At 55.6% G+C, this 17,290-nt stretch overlaps 3 protein-coding genes across 7 annotated transcripts in view; 1 reads left to right on the forward strand and 2 right to left on the reverse strand.

Annotated features, from left to right (window-relative positions):
* CNNM3 (cyclin and CBS domain divalent metal cation transport mediator 3) overlaps window positions 1–9,120 on the forward strand; it is a 43,083-nt gene extending 33,963 nt beyond the window's left edge. Inside the window, exons 8-9 of one of the 3 annotated variants that reach the window (XM_043467814.1) lie at window positions 5,770–6,172; window positions 6,476–7,149. In XM_043467814.1, the coding sequence (XP_043323749.1) occupies window positions 5,770–6,137 (368 nt within the window). In that variant the 3' untranslated portion in view covers window positions 6,138–6,172; window positions 6,476–7,149. Of the gene's footprint in view, window positions 1–5,769; window positions 6,173–6,475 lie in introns of all 3 variants that reach the window. The other 2 variants (XM_043467815.1, XM_043467816.1) reach the window with 2 other exon arrangements.
* ANKRD23 (ankyrin repeat domain 23) lies at window positions 1,545–7,269 on the reverse strand. Of its 3 annotated transcripts, XM_043467822.1 has the most exons (9): window positions 7,178–7,269; window positions 5,617–5,763; window positions 5,304–5,432; window positions 4,138–4,263; window positions 3,862–3,960; window positions 3,676–3,774; window positions 3,467–3,565; window positions 3,216–3,314; window positions 1,545–3,134 (listed from the first exon to the last, which is right to left on the reverse strand). In XM_043467822.1, the coding sequence occupies exons 1-9, from the start codon at window positions 7,202–7,204 to the stop codon at window positions 3,039–3,041; spliced, it is 921 nt and encodes a 306-aa protein (XP_043323757.1). In that variant the 5' UTR covers window positions 7,205–7,269; the 3' UTR covers window positions 1,545–3,038. The 3 variants fall into 3 exon arrangements, with proteins under 3 accessions (XP_043323757.1, XP_043323759.1, XP_043323758.1); XM_043467824.1 differs by lacking the exon at window positions 5,304–5,432; XM_043467823.1 differs by lacking the exon at window positions 3,862–3,960.
* Window positions 8,710–16,416, reverse strand: ANKRD39 (ankyrin repeat domain 39). The gene is made up of 4 exons (XM_043467825.1): window positions 16,251–16,416; window positions 15,089–15,192; window positions 14,128–14,331; window positions 8,710–10,282 (listed from the first exon to the last, which is right to left on the reverse strand). Exons 1-4 carry the CDS (start codon window positions 16,348–16,350, stop codon window positions 10,139–10,141), a joined length of 552 nt encoding a protein of 183 aa, XP_043323760.1. The 5' UTR covers window positions 16,351–16,416; the 3' UTR covers window positions 8,710–10,138.
* Window positions 16,417–17,290: the final 874 nt, after the last annotated feature.

The following is a 17,290-nucleotide window of genomic DNA, read 5'->3' on the forward strand; positions in this document are numbered from 1 at the left end:
ATAGATGTTCATTACCTTAAGTACCATTTGTTGTAAAGCATGTCTTTCCTCCAGTGAATAACTTTTGCATCTTTTGGCTTATTTGTTTTCTCTGCTTCTGGGTCATCTATTCTGTTCCATTGACTGATGTGTCTATCTCTCCATTGGTACCACCCTGTCTTGATTACTGAGTGCTGCTAAGTTGCTTTAGTCGTGTACAACTCTGCAACCCCATGGACTGCAGCCCGCCAGGCTCCTCTGTCCATGGGATTCTCCAGGCAAGAATACTGGAGTGGGTTGCCATGCCCTCCTCCAGGGGATCTTCCTGACCCAGGGATCAAGCCCACATTCTTAACTGTCTCCTGCTTTGGCAGGCAGGTTCTTTACCACTAGTACCACCTAGGAGCTATTTAGTAGTTCCCTGAAATCAGTAGACTGATTTCTTCCATTTTGTTCTTCTCCAGAGTTGTATGTTTTAAATTTTAGAATAACTTGTCTAATCTACAAAAAAAACTTTGCTGGGGTTTTGTCAGGAACTGGTTAAACTTGTGTATCAATTTAGGTGGCACTGACATCTTTACTCAGTTACATCTTTCAATCCATGTGTATGTCTCCCATCTATTTAAATTTGATTTATTCATCAGCACCGTAGTTTTCAGCCTGCAGGTCCTTACATGTTTTGTAAGATTTACACATAAGTGGGTTTCCTTTTTAGCAAATTATAAGTCGTACTGTGTGTTTTAGTATTCAGAATCATCACTAGTGTACAGAAAAAGGTTTTTGTATCCTGAGATCATTCTAGGTGCTATTTTCATTTTTTTTAGAAATAAGATTCCTTAGGATCACCTTCATAGACAGGCATGTCAACTATATGAAAATGCTTATTCCTGGGCCCCTGGGCCCACCCTTGGGATTCTGATTTCCTCAGGCTGGACATCAAGGTTTTGTGTTATTTTAACCTCTTGGCCATATGGCGTGCCGGATCTGAGCTCCCTGACTAGCGACTGAACCCTTGCCCCATGCAGTGGCAGCATGGGACCACCAGGGAATTTTCAAAACTCCCTGAACGTCAGGATTTTTTCAAATTTTTTGACTGCTGAATGTTCGTTTCTGCGCTTGTTTTTCTCCAGTTGTGAGTGGGGGCCGTTCTCAGTTGTGGCTTCTCTCGGCGCCGAGCACAGGCTCGCGGCATGTGGGCTGCAGTAGTTGTTGCTCCCAGGCTCTAGGGCATGGGCTCAATCGTTGGGGCTCACAGGCTCAGCTGCTCTGCCGGTGGGCTCTTCCTGGACCAGGGATTGAACCCATGTTGCCTGTGTTGGCAGGTGGATTCTTAACTACCGGGCCACCAGGGGAACCCAAAATGAGGATCTTTGAAATCTTCCCTCCTCATTCTAACAGGCAGCCTAGCTGAGAAGCACTGCCCTGCCTGCTTGCTCTGCTTTCAGGGGCCGGTCTTGCTCTCGGGCCAGCATGGTAATCAGGCCTGGCTTTGCTGCTGAGGAGACGAAGCCCAAGGCCAGTGGAACTGGCCCTTCTGGCCCAGAACAGACAACCAGGCCATGATGGATAATCAACAAGTTTTAATGAACAAAAAGTAGTGATGCGTATAAAAAGGTATTTCTGTCTGTCACTTAAGTGTCCCCATTTTCTAGATGGGAAGTCGTCTTCTCTGTGAACTTGACCAGCTGTTCGCCATGGCCCCCATGTCTGGGTGAACGGGGGGCTCTGTCACGACAGGGCAGGAGCTGCCTATGTGAGGGGCGGGCACGCGGCCGCCCTTCAGAGCTCTTGCCAGCTTTTTCACAGAGTAGAAATTGCTTTGTCCTCGGCCTGAGAAAGCGGCCAGTGAGACTAAAAAATAACTGCTGCAGAGTAGGCTATCAGCCCAGGTTCCTTACATGAGGGAGGCTGACCTCCGTCCGGGAGCCCATCCCTCTGCCTGTGGTTCTCCATTTGGGGCAGAATTGTTCTCAAAGGTTTGCTTTCCGGTTTCTGGCACTAAAGGACCCAGCCCCGCCAGTGGTACAGGCGCAAGTCCGCATGTATGCGGCATGAGCCGGGAAGGATGGTGAGAGGAAACTTTAGGGGAGTGTGTGGAGGCTGGGCCTTAGGCCACCTCGGGTCGGGAGAGAAGGGGAAGGAGCAGGTGAGCTCAGAGCCCTCCGCGTCCTGCCCTGATGGTGGGTGAAGTGGTGTCGCTACAGGGGCCAGGCCACGGTGCCACGCTCGTGCCAGGGGGGCGTCCGCGCCCAGGGCAGAGTAGGGTTACGGGCCACCGCCCCAGAAGCTGAGTGGGCCACAAGCAACCCCCAGCACCCGGGTGCTTCCTCTGCAAAGAGCTGCCAGCTGGCGGACGAGTGCGGCAGGCAGGCCTGACAAAGGGGCACAAGGCTTCCCTGGGGTAAATGTTAGCTCCAGCTCGTCAGCCCTGGGGCTGCTGAGGCAACCGGGCTGGGGCTGGCCTTCTGTGCTGGGGGGCTCAAACCCGCTGAGCAGCCCCGTCCAGCCAGACCCAGCTCAGAGCCGCAAGGCTGAAGCGTCTGGAGCCACTCCGGACGCTATCAGGGTTGCTGCTGATAGGAACTGAGGCCCCTGGAGAAACCTGTGCCCAAGGGCACCTGTGTGGCCCGGATGGCGCTGGCCTCGCGACACGTCACCCCCTGACGGCAGGCGGGCCCTCGTGGAGGGCTGAGCCTGGTCGTCTCCTGGCCACAGGGCCGGTGGACACCAAGGAGCTGTCTCCTGCACTGGCCCCGGAAGCCTGAGGCTCGCTCCCTTCCCGTTCCGTCCTGGCGCCGACCCTCTGCTGCCCCTCAACTGGACCCAGTTTCCTGCCCCCCATACCCGGGTCTTCTGCCTCGGCCCCCAGCTTGCGCCCTCCTGGGCACGGCTCAGCCCCAGGACTGGAGGCAGGAAGGCTTTCCTACCTGTCCCCCTCTCGGAGCGGCCCTGACAGGGCTGCCTGGAGACGAGGGGTCAGGCCGGGGTGTACCAAGGAAGGACCATGGGAGGGCGGGAGGTGGTGGGGCTGGAATGAGGCTGAGTGGCCCCGCAGGTGGTCAGCACCGGGTCCGGCTGTGCCTGACGTGGGCCTGCAGTGCTTCCTGGATGCCCCTCTGCCAGTCCCGGGCCAGCTGCGCTGGGGTCACCGAAGCCTGGAAGGGGGGCGCTGGCTCAGCCCACTCGTCCCTGAGCTGCCCGCCCCGCTGCCCGCCCCGCTGCCCGCCAACACTCACCGCGTTGCGCACACCCAGCCCAGCCCCGTAGAGCAGCAGCAGCTTCACGGCTCTGTAGCGCCCATGCCGGACTGCCTCGTGCAGAGCCGTGTCGCCTTCCTGTCGAGAGGGATGGGGTGTCATCCTCCTCAGCCCTGCCCCCCTGGGAGGGGCAGGCGGGTCAGCGGGCACCATGCGTGGCTGAGCTCGGGCTCCCTCGGGCCCCAGCCCCGGGGCTGAGCCGCCCCAACCTCTGGTGACCAGACGCCAACCTTGTCCTGCGCGTCGATGCGGGCCCCGCAGGCGATGAGGTGCTCCAGGCAGTCACAGTGTCCCGTGCGCACGGCCACGTGCAGGGGCGTGCTCCACATCTGAGGGAGCGGTGAGGGGCAGCGGTGTCATCACAGGCTGGCACGGCTGTGTTCCTACCCCGAGAGCCTCGGGCTCCCCACCCTCCCCCGCCCCCGGCCTGTGCCCTCACCTTGTCTCGGGCGTTGACCTGGGCGCCCCGGTTAAGCAGCTGTTTGAGGATGTCCAGGTGGCCTCTGCGGCAGGCCCAGAACACTGGGGTCCTGTCCAGCTGCAAAGAGAAGCACCCAGCTCACCGTGATGTGTGGGGAAGCCAGTGGGAGGTTTGCTGCGGGGGTGGCCCTTCCCTGGGTCTCACCAAGTCCCGAGCGTCCACGGCAGCACCCGCCTCCAGCAGCTTGTTCACAAGCTCACAGTGACCGTTCAGACAGGCCCAGTGCAAGGCCGTGCGGTGCAGCTGGGGAGAGGGCTGGAGGTCGGGTGCAGGAAGCTTGGCCGCCCTTGGTCCCACCCCATGACCTTGCCCCCAGTGCCACTCCCTCCCCACTCAGGAGGCACCACGGGACTTGGGCCCCATGAAACAAAAGCCCTGTGGCTTCCTAGGCATGCACCACGCCTGCACCACCCTCGCTACCTTGTCATGGGCATTGGGGTCCCCTCCGTCCGCCAGGTACTTGTCAATCAGGGCCTCCTGGTTCTCGGCAGCTGCCTTCAGGAACACCTCCAGGTCCACAGGTTCCAGCTGGGCCTGTGGCTGCGGCTGAGTAAGTTCAAAGTGTTAGTTGCTCAGTCATGTCTGACTCTGACCTCATGGACTACAGCCGCCAGGCTCCTCTGTCCATGGGATTTCTCTAGGCAAGAAGACGAGTGAGTTGTCATTTCCTACTCCAGGGGATCTTCCTGACCCAGGGATCGAACCCTGGTCTCCTGCATTGCAGGCAGATCCCCAGGGACTCCTCTGGTGGTCCAACGGGTGAGAATCTCCCTTGCAATGCAGGGGACATGGGTTCTATCCCTGATTAGGGAACTAAGATCCCATACGCCACAGGGCAACTAAACCCACACATCAAAACTACAGAGCTTGTGCGCTTCGAAGTCCGAAAGCCACAACTAGAGAGTCCATGCGCTGCAACCAAAGATTCAGAATGATGCAATTTAGATCCCACACAGCCAATTACGTAAATACATACAAACTTTAAAAAAAACAATCCTGCCCCCGGAAGACTGAACAGGTATATGGGGTGGGGGTTATGGATTGAGCTGTTTCTCCTCCAAGTTCAGATGTTAAGGTCCTAACCCCAGCACTCTGAGAGTGACCTTACTTGGAAATGGGGTCACTGTAGCTGTACTTGTTTAAGATGAGGTCATCCTGGAGTAGGTAGGCCCTGTTCCAATATGACAAGTCCTTACTGAAAGGGGACATTAGGATACAGGCACGCACACGTGGAAGGCCTCGTGGATTGTGTGAGCTCAGAGCAGAGACCGGGGCAACACATCCACATGCCAAGGAAATGACAGATTACCAGCAACCCCTAGCTGGGGAGAGGCATGGACAGATCCAGCCCCAGAGCCTCGGGATGAAGCCCTGATCTCGGACTGCCAGCCTCTGAGCAGACCGTGCATACGCAGCTGCCGTCTAAGTCCCCAGCTTGAGGTGCTCTGTTTCACCAGCAGCCCAGGCAGGCTGCCAGCGGGGGCAAAGGGGTCTCCGGGTGTGGTGGGCAGCGCCTCCCCGGGCCTCTCCTGGGGACGGGAGGCTCCGGCTCATGAACTCCAGCCCGGGTGTGCACCCTCGCTCACCTTGACCTCAGGCTGGGGTGCCTTGGGGGGGACCCTGCGTTTCAGTCGCTTTTCTTTCCGTCTTTGAACCAACTTTTCCAAATCAGCCAGGTTCTCCAAGTTAGTTCTGGAACTGTTAAATCTTTCAAGCTGTGGCAGAAACAGGACCACGCGAGCCGTCAGCCGCTGGCCACTGGAGCCCTGGGGCATCTCTTGGTTGGTCTCACCCTTGTCTTTAGGCAGCGGGAGTGCCCACCCAGGCTATCAGTCCCTGAGCCCCACTGCTCAGCCTGCCTGCACCCAGCCCCCTGGGCCGCCACCGCTGGCCACTCACTCTTCTCCTCTTCTCCTCGTCCAGTTTCTGCCTCTCCCGGGCCTCGGCCTCCTGGGGCCCCAGCCTCCAGCTGTGAAGCCCCCCTCCAGGATCAGGAACTCCATGTCCACGTTCCAATTTCGTCGTTTCAACTCTCTCTCCACTTACCTGTAGGCACAGACGAGGACAAAGACTCGGGAAAATTAGGAGGAGCCCTAAGGCAATGGCCACCCACTCCAGTTTTCTTGCCTGAAGAATTCCACGCACAGGGGAGCCTGGTGGGCTGCAGCCCACGGGGCCGCAAAGTCAGACATGACCAAGTGACAAAACTGAGCACACACAATGGTGCTGGACAGGGTGGGGTCCTGCCAGGAGTTGACATACAAAGATCAACGAGCCTGTCTGGACATGTGCGAAGTGCCGTGGCGGTCCACCCGCTCCTCGTTGGCTCTCGCCACCTACAGCATTGTCTGAGACCCGGGAGGGTAGCTGGCTGCTGCCCACTCTGTCCTGTCAGCAGGAACCCAGCAGCAGGCGCCTGACGCCGCATCTATTTATACTGCTGGGCCGCATCCAGGTGAGCTCAGGGCCTCTCTCCTGGGTGGTTGTCCTTACATTCCTACCAGATCACGCCACACTGCCACCTGACCCCAGGTGGGGGTGGGGGTCAGTAGGGGGACAGCGGAGATGCCTCCTGGGTAAAATGCCAAAATTCCTGCGTTCAGATTTTGGCTCTTTGGGAAGCTCTCTTTATAATAACTTGGGGGTAAAGCTAGCTCTTTCCTCTCGGTGCCCAAGATGAAATGAGTTAGTGGGGCTAGGGTGAAGCCCATTGTACAACAAAACATTCTTTTCTCCCTCCCCTGGCCCCCACCCCCAGGATTCAGGAGCTGGCAGCACCCAGGAAGAAGCAAGTTGAGGGGAGAGAAGAGGCTGGAATGATAGGATGGCAGAGTGTATGGTTTCCAGCCACATGGGACTCTATTCTATTCCCTTCTAAAGTGAACTCAGGCAATCAAACAGCTCCTGGGCCCTGCAACCCGCCTCCCAGCACAGGCAGAACTGGCTGGCAGTGGGGCCTGTGGGGCAAAGTGACACCTGAGGCCTCCATGCCCAGCCTCCCGCAACAGACAGCCTGAAGCGTCACTGGTGTCCCTGCTTCTGTCACTGCCCACCTTCTCCCCTTCCCCAGCCAAGGCAGTCAGACCCTCCAGACCATTTCCCCAGCAACGACCAGCAACACAGCTGAGCTCAACCAGCGCCTGGGCCACACTCGTGTCTCCTGGGTAACGTGCCACTTCCCACTCCTCTTCTGCCATCACAGTCAAGGGGAGAACCCACTGAACTCAAGGAATTCCTTGCCGACCATTGCCTGGCCCCTTCCTCACTGTCTCCTCCCTCTCTCGCTCCCTAGCCCCTCATGTGAGACCTGGGCAGACAGACCAGACGGAACCGCATGTTTCTACTCCTCAAACCTCCTCAGGCCACACAAAGCAGCTGCCTGACCCCCTCGTTCTGCTGAGACAGTCCCGGGGCGCCCAGACCACTGCCTGACCCCCGCCGCCTGGCCCCAAGTCCTCACCAGCTGCTGGATGCTGATGAAGTTCATGGTCCCCCCTGCTCTTCAGGCCCTCGGTGAGAGGAGCTGAGCAGCTCAACCCTTTTATAGTAGAGCCAGTGGGGGGCGGGGGGAGGGCAAGGCAGAGGCCTGGGCCCCGGGCCACATAACTCTGTGGCTCTGTAACCCTCACCAAAATACTGCTTTGGGCACTTAGCCCGCTGCAGGGGGGAGAAAGAGCTGTTCTGAGCTGAGTCAGCTGCATCCTCAGACACCCCCATCCCACACCTACTCAGAGGTGCTTCAACCAATCAACACACATCCTGGACATGGGGCCACCAGCCCAGGTTCAAGGAGAAATGGCTCCCATTCTCCCAAGTGTGGGCCTCAGGCAGGGCTAGTGGTAAAGAATCTGCCTGCCAATGCAGAAGATGCTGGTTTGAACCCTGGGTCGGGAAGATCCCCTGGAGGAGGGCATGGCAAACCACTCCAGTTTTCTTGCCTGGAGAATCCCAAGGACAGAAGGGCCTGGTGGGCTATGGCCCATGGGGTCGCAAAGAGTCGGACACGACTGAAATGACCTAGCACTCATGCATGCTCCCAAGTGTAGACACCATGGAGAAAAAGTGTGAGCCTCCACGCTGCTGTGGAGGGAGGCCGTGGGCTCGCTGCGGGAGATCCGGGGAGACAACACGACTACCCTGGCAACAGGAGGCCCAGGATCCTAAAGTGGACCTCTACGGAAGAGGCCGAAGAGGCTGACTTCTGCCTCAGGAAGCTTCCTGGCTCCTACAGGAAGAAACCAAGTGACTTCCCACCTCTCAGCCAGTTTCCAGGCTGAAACCTGGCTGCTCCTAGGGTTTCTTCCCCAGGCAACCCCCTGCCTCCTCACCACTCCAATGGTCAAGGTCAAGGTACTAAGCTAGGCCACCATCAGGAGCCAAGCCCAGTCTGTCATCGGCACCTCACACCTCTGGAAGAGACTTCCATGGCTCACATGCAGGCCCCCAGCCAGACGTCCTGCCGGGCCTGGGGCACATCCTTCCCCCCCCAGCAAGGTGAGGTTCAGATCTGCTCTAGGTCCAAGAACAAACATTAACCATTAATCCAGTTGCAAAGTGATTTGTCTGCAGCTACCAGTCAACCTTCCTAATTCTCCCCAAGACACCAAGCATGCCTTCCACCCAGCTGTGCCTTGAATTTCTGCCTTGACCTTTGAAAGGAAACCTGATAGCTGATGAGTAAGACTCTGGCCTCGAAGCCACATGAGCAGAGATGAGGACGGGAGCTGGGGAGGGAGAGCTGTGGGTCCAGGGCTGCCGAGGGCCCACCCGCAGCCGGCTTCTGAGCTCCAAGACCTGGGAAGCCCAGGGCTTTTTAGAGAAACTCTTCTGTGCTTATGGCCCAGGGTGTTTTTCTCAAAGGTGATTTTTGGCCTGTGGTCCTGAGGAAGGGAACCACGACTCCTCTCCTCCAACGTCCCAGGGCGAGGGTATTGACGCTGCATCTGAAACGCTCAGCGGAAGACTGCTGGTACTCACATGAGGCAACTAGTATTTATTGTTGGTATTACTTTATTGAAGAAAAAAATTACCTCTTGTAAGTCCACACATAGCAACTCAAGCTCAGGACCCCCACCTGGGGAGACAGTGGGTGCAGTTTCACACACCTCCTCCTGACACTCCCCCTGAGTGTGTGTGAGTGTGTGTGTGTTCCTGTGTAGCTCTACCCTCTACTGTGGTCACGACTCAGCACTCTTTCCCCATCAGCACAGGCTGCATTGGTGGGCTGGACCCTCATCTCTGCTCATGTGGCTCCAAGGCCGGAGTCTTACTTGCCCCCCTGTTGGGAGCACTGGCGTTAGCTCTGCTTTTTTTCTTCTTTCTTTAACATTTCACCCCATGCTCCAGTGCACATTTTTGTAAATGCATCTGTAAATAAACATCTTTGGGGACTTGCGGTTAAAACTCGGTGCTTCCAATGCAGGGTACACAGGTTCCATCCCGGGTCAGGGAACTAAGATCACACACACATACGCACAATAACTTTGTATCCATGGATATTTCTCTAGGGAGCTACAGAGAAATTAGAAGTATTGGTCTTGCTCACTTAAATTTTAGTAGATATTGCCAAACTGCCATCCACTGTACCAATTTTCATAAACAGGTAACAACACACACAGATAAGACAAGAGACAGCATGAAAAAGATACATATAGATATATACACAAAACAAAGGATCAATATCCAAAGTACATAAACGACTCCTATGAAAAAAGAAAAAAATTTTAAAAATTAAAAACTTTAAATTTGAACAAGGTCACAGAAGACAGGCATTCAACCTCACTAGCAATCAGCAGTGAATGCAACATAAAACAAAGCAATAGCACCTTGTCTCTCGGACAGTTAACATGAATGAAATTATGGTATAGATGCAGGTGTGGGTCAGGTTTTGGGGAGGTGGGAGCTCAAATGCTGTCTGCACAGCTCTGGGCACCCCCCCAGTGCTCCTCAGATCTTCACTTGTCTCATCCGCACACGGACCCCACCACAGTCACTCCTCTCGAGAGATGGGGACGCGGGACACAGTGGGGACAGTGACTTGTGCCAAGGTCACCTGGCTAGAAAGCAGCTTTTCATGTGTCATGTATTCCAAAGCTGCTTCTCATGCTTACGGAGTTTTATATTTTCAGATTTGGGTCTTCACTCCAAATTTATTTTTGTGCAGGGGATGAGGTGAGGCTATGACTTTATTTTTTCTAAACGGATAGATGTTCCCACATGAGCTAATTTAGAATACAATCATCTGTCCAGGCGGCCACCCTGGCGCCCCGCAATCTGAGTCCCCTTGCTTTGCCGGGCCAGAACGAGGCTCTGCCGGGCTCCTTTGGCCTCAGGCGCTCACCCTGCGGCTCGGGTGCTGTCCAGATGGGGGCTGGGAGAGCCAGTCTGAGTCCTCGGGCGCTGTCTGAGACGGGGCGGCGACTCAGCTGGCCAGCAGGTCCCGCAGGTCACTGTTGCCAGGCAGCAGGTCGCAGGCGAGCCGGGCCTTCCGGTCCCGAACAGCCTTCAGGGCTGGGCTGTGCTGCAGCAGGAGGGAGCAGATGTCCAGGTGACCCTTCTCGGCGGCCTGCGGGGAGAGGAGCCGATCGGAAGCTGAACCCCACTGCGCCCTGCTTTCTTGCTCTACGTCTGGGGCTCTTTAGGTCCTAAAGCAGGTCTTGCCGGCTGGCTGAGCAGGTTTCCCTTGACCCCTGCCAGTGATGCGTGTGCAGGGTGGTGGGGCGCCCGGTGCCTCTCGGGCAGTCAGCTGGAGCGCTCCCTCCCGTGCCCTTTGCTCAGGGGCCATGCTTCTTTGCTCAAACCTGCACATTAAGGACAAGGACAGAGGACATCCCTGGCCATCCAGTGGTTAAGACTCTGCACTGACACTGCAGAGGGTGCAGGTTCAATCCCTGGTCCAGAAAAATTCCACATGCCCCAGGGATCTGGTAAGGACCTAAGATCCCGCCTGCCACCAGGTGCGGCCAAAAAGGAAAAAAAAAAAGAGAACAAGTGCAGGGACTTCTTCAGTGGTCCAGGGGACACAGGCTTAACCCCTGGTCCACAGAGATCCACATGCCACAGAGCAACTGAGCCCACACACCCAGAGCCACGCTCCGCAACGAGAACCCTGTGCACAACTAGAGTAGCCTCCACTCGCTACAACTAGAGAAAGCCCGCACACAGCCACAAAGACCCAGCACGCCCAAAGAACAATAAAATTTAAAAAAAGAACAAGTATAGAGCCTTGGATTTCTGAGCATCTATACGAACACGTGTATCGTCTACAGGGGTGCCACGGGCACACGACGCGTCAGACAGGGCCCTCGTCCTGGGGACTTTCAGATGAGCCGAGAGAACTAGGTCTACTACCCAGGCTTCTCCTCTTCCCTCTGAGACAAACCATTCGGATGTCAATTCTAACCCACATCCTCCAAAAAAGAACAGGTTAGGTGACTTACACAGATTATCTTGTTCAATGTTTCCAATAACCATCAGAAGTAAGAAATACTATTGTTTCTATTTTATAGATGAACAAACTGAGGCTTATAAAAATTGAGTAACTTGTCCAAGGTCACAGAGCTAGTGTAGCAGCTTGGGGAGTTCCAAGTCAGGTCTGTCTGACCCCAAAGTTCGGGCTCTCAATAGCTGTATCACTCTATTCCCCACTTCTTCCAACAGACAAGGGCTCCTGAAGGATATCAAATGTTAGTACTCAACACCATCTCAAATATGAATCTAAATCTTTACTAGGCATAAATATCTTGATGGGAACAGACCCAGGGTTCTGATTATTATTGCTTCCATTCAGGCAGGTGAGTTATGAGCACTTGTGAGACGAATTCCAAATAATTTTTAGCAAAAAAAACACAAGGCACCAACGTTTGCAGAAGGGAAGGAGGGAGGGAGGCAGGCAGGCTGGAAGGAAGGGCTGGATGATTCATATTCCTCACACATACTCGTTCTTTGAATTTCTTGAGAATGCTGCAAGCCGTGGGTGAAAGCAGCTGGGTCTGTCCCCGGCAGTGTCCTGCCTGTCAACACTCATCACGGGAGCTGTGGTGGTGAAACACTCAAGCAACATCGGTTCAGACCACTGGGAAATGAGCAATCTGCCTCGCCAACCGGCAAGGGTCTCCACACAAAAGGGCCCCCAGCTGCTCTCTTGGCATCTGAGCCTGGTGCTGGGGCTGCAGGAGGAAACGAGGCCAACTGCAGCTGCCCCAGTGAGAGAGGCAGAGATCACGAAGAGGGGCTCCAAGAGGGAAGAGAGGCAGGAGGAGCCAGGTGCAGGGTGCTCCGGGCATCCGGGTGGGGGAGCTGCCGTCCACGAGCAAGAGGAAGGCTCTCCGAGTGTGTGATGTGGAAGCTGAGGTCCAGAAAGAGGAACAGACACAAGCCAGAGAGCAAAGGGATGGAGAGGCCTCCGGACAGCAGGAGCTGCTGCCTGTGGTCTGCAAGGGATACAGAAGTGGGTTCAAGAGACGGGAGACGGGGGCTTCCCTGGTGGCTCAATGGTTAAGAATCTGTTGCCAACACAAGTGACACGGGTTCATCTGGGAAGATCCCAGACGCTGAGGAGCAACTAAGCCTGTGGACCACAATGACTGGACCTGTGGTCTGGAGCTGGGAGCTGCAACCACTGAGGCCTACATCTCTGCGGCCTGTCTTCCAGTACTAAAGAAGCCACTGCAATGAGAAGCCCGCTCACTACAATGAAGACTAGCTCCTGCTTGCTGCAACTAGAGAAAAGGCCACACGGCCCAGCCAAAAAAAAACTAAATAAAATTACTTGAAGAAGAAAGAAAGAAACTGAAAACAACTAGCAGGTCCTGAGTGTAATAGCAAGGGGCCGGGAGGGAGCTCATGACAAGCTGACAGGTAGGCAGGGGCCAACCCCAGGAGGCCTGTTAACCAGCTTAAGGACTTCATAGAAGCAAGCCTTCAGAGGACTCTAAGACATGGTGTGGTCCGAACTGCGCTTTAAACCATCACTCTGGGAGAAGATCAAGTGGGCTAAGAGAGGACCAGATTATACATACAGGCCTTACAGATGCATCAACTGCCTTTCAAAGATAAACAAGAAATCGGCAAAAGGGGATGCCCTAACACATGACTGACCAGAGACATATCAATACATTTTCAGACAGAGATACAATTAACATCACTGTGCACTGTTGGAGTTTAAAAATGACCAGGGTTCATTATGTAACATCATCGTCATCATCATTCACATTGTGCTCCGTTAGGTTCCTGTCCCAACGCTGTATATATCATAAACATTAAATTTTCAAAAATGATGCATCGAGAAATTTTGAGTGAAGAATTTTTTGGTGAATTTTATGAAGATACTTTCTCCAGTCCTCCAAGCGACACCTATGCTAGTGTCTAAGAAGATGCCAGTTCTCCAGAATAAAGTTCTGATTCAGATGGTATGAATATTAGAGCAACAAAAAGAGAGAATGCTCCTTTGCTTCCAGCAGAGTGGACTGAAGACAACATTTCCCCAAAATTAGAAGACTTAACAGGTGTGTCCAGTGTAACTACTGAATGTAATAACCCACAATGCGTGTGCTCTTTGTGACCCCTCCTCTGTCCATGGGCTTTCCCAGGCAAGAATACTGGCGTGGGTTGTCATTTTCTCCTCCAGGGGAATCTTCCTGACCCAGGATTAAACCCACATCTCCTGCCTTGGCAGACGAATTCTTCACCACTGTGCCACCTGGGAAGCCCAATAACTTGCAAAGTGTTGGTGAAATAACAGAATTAATTTTGAGCCAAAAGAAAAATCGCCAGCCGCAGGTGTTAATTTCTGTAGAAATCTCCCAGTCAATAAAGTGACCCAGAAGACTGAGCTACCGGGAAGGGGGGCAGGGAGCGAAATTTGTGTCCAGAGCAGGTATTCTGTACGCCTCAAGCTGTTCACTGTGGGTATGTGTTTCTAGGCAGAAAACTTCTAATTAAATGATCACTCCGGTCAGTGTGGAAAGTAGACTAGAGGGGCAGGCAAGGGGAGGTTCAAGTTTCAGGAAACTACGTGACGCAGCACTGAGGATGCATCACTAAGAAAGAAAACGACACCTTATGTTTTGTACTTATTTACGTGCACAGGAAACTCGCTGGAAAATTACATGTTAATCCTCAAGTGATGATGGGTGAGCAGTGAGATTACAAATGATCTCGATTCTCTACTTTATGCTCTTCTGTTATCCCCATGTTTTCTACCATGAACAAGCTATACCTTTTATTTTTGACTATGCCGTGTGGCCTGTGAGGTCTTAGTTCTCTGACCAGGGATGGAACCTGGGCCCCAGCAGTGAGCGTGCCACGTCCTAAACACTGGACAGCCAGAGAATTCCCGTGTTCTAGCTTTTATAATGATAAGAGACAAGAAGTTCTTGCAGCCTGTGAAACTCCTGAGAGGGGACGCACCTTGTGCAGACTGGTCATGCCGTCGGCGTCCGCCAGCCTGGGGTTCGAGCCGTGCGAGAGCAGGAGCCGGGCAATGTCCGTGTGCCCGCAGTAGCTGGCGCGGTGCAGGGCGGTGGCTCCCCCGTGCGTCTGGGCATCACACTCGGCCCCACTCTCCAGTAGGAACTGGCACACGGCGTAGTGCCCATTGCGGCTGGCGTAGTGCTGCAGCGAACAGAGCCAGGGTCAGAGACGGAACCCTGGGTGAGGGGTGCAGCGGCGGCCGGAGCCCCCTCTGGCAGCCGGCTGAGCAGGGCATGCCTAGCTTCCGCTTCAGCCACTGGACAGTGGGAATAATAACCATTCCATTAAAAAAACATATTTATTTATTTTGGGGTTGTCAGGCCTTAGTCGTGGCACGCGGGATCTTTCCTGGCACCATTCGGACTCAGCAGTCCCCAGGAATGTGGGATCTTGGTTCCCCAACCAGGGATAGAACCCGTGCTCCTGCATGGGAAGGTGAAATCTTAACCACTGGACTGCCAGGGAAGTTTCAATAATTACCAATCCTACCTCACAGTATCGTTATGAAAGTGAAAAGTCAAAGTGTTAGTCACTCAGTTGTGTCCGACTCTTTGCGATCCTATGGACTGTAACCCAAGAGGCTCCTCTATCCATGGGATTTTCCAGGCAAGAATACTAGAGTGGGTTGCCATTCCCTTCTCCAAGGGATCTTCCCGACCCAGGGATGGAACACAGGTCTCTCACGTCTCCGGCATTGGCAGGTGGATTCTTTACCATTACGAAAATGATATTAAACAATCAGTGAAAAACACCTCGGCTAATTAAAAAAACCCAGGTTCATAAGATGCTTAAACAGAAACCCTGCTGGGAGAGAAGAAAGAGTGGGAAAAGGGAAAAGGCAAACATCATCCCCGCCCAGAGAGCAGGAACCCAGAGCTGAGGCCCCTCCCCAACTCACTAGAGCCGTGTAGCCTGCGGAGTCAGGCTGGCTGGGGTCCGCCGCCTTTTGGATTAAATATTTCACTCGGCCCAGGTCTCCGTTCAGGGCTGCCGACCAGATTCCTGCGGAGGCACAACCCAAGCACTGAATACTGTTCACGGACTGGGGGCTTCTAGCACTTCCCTTACCTCTCGACCTGTCTTCTTTCTCATCTACCAAATGGGAATTCGTCTGCTCAACAAATGTGAGCTGAGCACCTCCTCTGAGCTGCGCACTGTGAGGGGTGCTGGAGACATCGCTGTGAGCCAGACAGACCAGGGGCTTGTCCACCCAGGACAGGAGACTGGCCAGACACAACCTCCCTTCTTCCCCCACTTCAAACACACCAGTGCTGGATAGAGTGCTATTTAAGATGCTTGAACACACAGTCACAACCAAACACTGTCAGGCGCCAGCCTGAAGAGAAAACCACAGCCAAAGTGGTGAGCAGGCATCCAGTCTGTGGAACCCTCAGAGTCCTCGGAGCCCTAGACGCAGCTCAGGGACTCTGGCTGGAAGGCCTGAGCAGAGTCGGGGGCAAAGGCGGCAGGCCGTGTGGGTGGTGGGGAACCAGACAGAGCAAGGCTCTGTGCACACAGCCGGGGGCACCATGGATGGTCTGGGGCAAAGGAGTTACCCCGCTTGGCGCACACGTTAAGGATGACATCGCGCTCCTGGAGGCCATCTGCCTTATCTCATGCCTGCAGTGCCCGACAACACAGCCCGGAACAGCGCAGCCCCCTGGTCTGAAGCTCCATACCCTCGGGCTGGGTGCAGTGTCCTGGAAGCAGACTCTGCCCCCCGGCCCCTCTCAGACCCCGGAGCAGGCCTGGGTGTCCCGGGGTCGCACCAGGTGGGGAGTCGGATCCCGCCGCACCACTGGGGAAAGTTACCGAAGCCATTGCCTGTTTCTCGACCTGCAGACGAGCCAGCGTTGCTATTGCCAAGCTCGCGCCAGGGCCCCGGCGGGCTCTCATTACGCGGGAGCTGCGAGCCCACAGCCGGCCCGCGCTCCGACCAGGCCCGCTCCCACCCCCCACCAGCTGCCCTCTAGGGATCCCGGTTCACGGCCACCTCCTTGGCTCCGGGGGCCTGCGGACGCCGGAAGGCGCCGGGCCGGCAGAGCCGCACGCCCCCTCACCCCTCTCGAAGTCCATCTCGTCCAGCGTCTGCTGCACGCCGGGCGCCGCGCTGGGGTGGGAGCAGCAGGGCCCATCCGCGCAGGGCCGCGGCGCCGCCATGTCGCTCTCCGCGCCCGCCCACCGGCTGCCGGGCTCGGGCACCGCCAAGGGCCGGCATGGGCGCGGCCTCGGCGTACCCGCCCGGTCTGACCATTCGGCGTCCGCATGAACCACGGGGCCGACCAATCAAGCGTCTGAGTCTGGGCCCGAGAGCCAATCGCGACGGCAGGGCGGGACCTGGGGCGCTGCACCGCGCCGGCCCGAAGCGGCCACGAGAGGGCGTCCCAGGCTAAGCGGACGCCCGGGCGCGCCCGCTGAGACCCAGGACCGACTCTTGGGGAGGGTAGCCATGGTTGTGGCCCCCTCCAGTTTCTCCTCGTCCCACCGGGATCCCCAGGGTCGGGGGTCACCAGGCGGGCCCCAAGGCCCTTCCCCACCTCTTTCCCCCACCATCTCGGGCTCAGGTTGATGGGTCCCCACGGCCGCGCGGTGACCAGTTGAAAGGCCAAGACCCCCTCCTTCCTCTAGTCCCTGCTGCCCACTTCTTGAAATGCCGTGGGAGGCAGATGGCTATAACTTGTATTGGCTCCTGAAAGCAAGTAGGCCCGGGGTAGGGGCTGGGGGCGGTGGGCAGGGAAAAGAAATTGGAACCGTCATCCCCCCAGTGGGCACCTAATTTACTGAATCAACTTCCTTCGGCTGTGGGTTACTGACCATGCAGGAAGCTAGCTGCTCAAATCAGCAGATGCCAGGCCTCTATTACAGCAGGACACTGGCAGCAGGTTGTTCCAGCCACAGCAGGCCCCCCAGACTGGTCAAGGGTACAGAGGACTCCTCATTTCCACTGCCTGTGTGTGGGCGTGAATTATAGAAGCCAGGCTAGGTCCTGGTTTTCTTAAGAATATCTTGGCTCTGGACCGGCTCCTTCCTATATAGCAAAGGGGCTCGGTGCCTACTGGAGGCAGTGAAGTTCCCATGTTGCATGGTTATCTGAAGCATT

The sequence above is a fragment of the Cervus canadensis genome, chromosome 5 (genome assembly GCF_019320065.1).
Source record: "Cervus canadensis isolate Bull #8, Minnesota chromosome 5, ASM1932006v1, whole genome shotgun sequence".
Taxonomy (NCBI): Eukaryota; Metazoa; Chordata; class Mammalia; order Artiodactyla; family Cervidae; genus Cervus; species Cervus canadensis.

Coding starts and splice junctions, on each gene's coding strand:
- ANKRD23 (XM_043467822.1), bottom strand. CDS start 7,204: ATGAACTTCATCAGCATCCAGCAGCTG. Junction 5,764..7,177: donor TCATCAGCATCCAGCAGCTG/GTGAGGACTTGG, acceptor CTGTGCCTACAG/GTAAGTGGAGAGAGAGTTGA. Junction 3,566..3,675: donor AGGTCAACGCCCGAGACAAG/GTGAGGGCACAG, acceptor CCGCTCCCTCAG/ATGTGGAGCACGCCCCTGCA.
- ANKRD39 (XM_043467825.1), bottom strand. CDS start 16,350: ATGGCGGCGCCGCGGCCCTGCGCGGATGGGCCCTGCTGCTCCCACCCC. Junction 15,193..16,250: donor CGAGATGGACTTCGAGAGGG/GTGAGGGGGCGT, acceptor GTGCCTCCGCAG/GAATCTGGTCGGCAGCCCTG. Junction 10,283..14,127: donor GCATGACCAGTCTGCACAAG/GTGCGTCCCCTC, acceptor CTCTCCCCGCAG/GCCGCCGAGAAGGGTCACCT.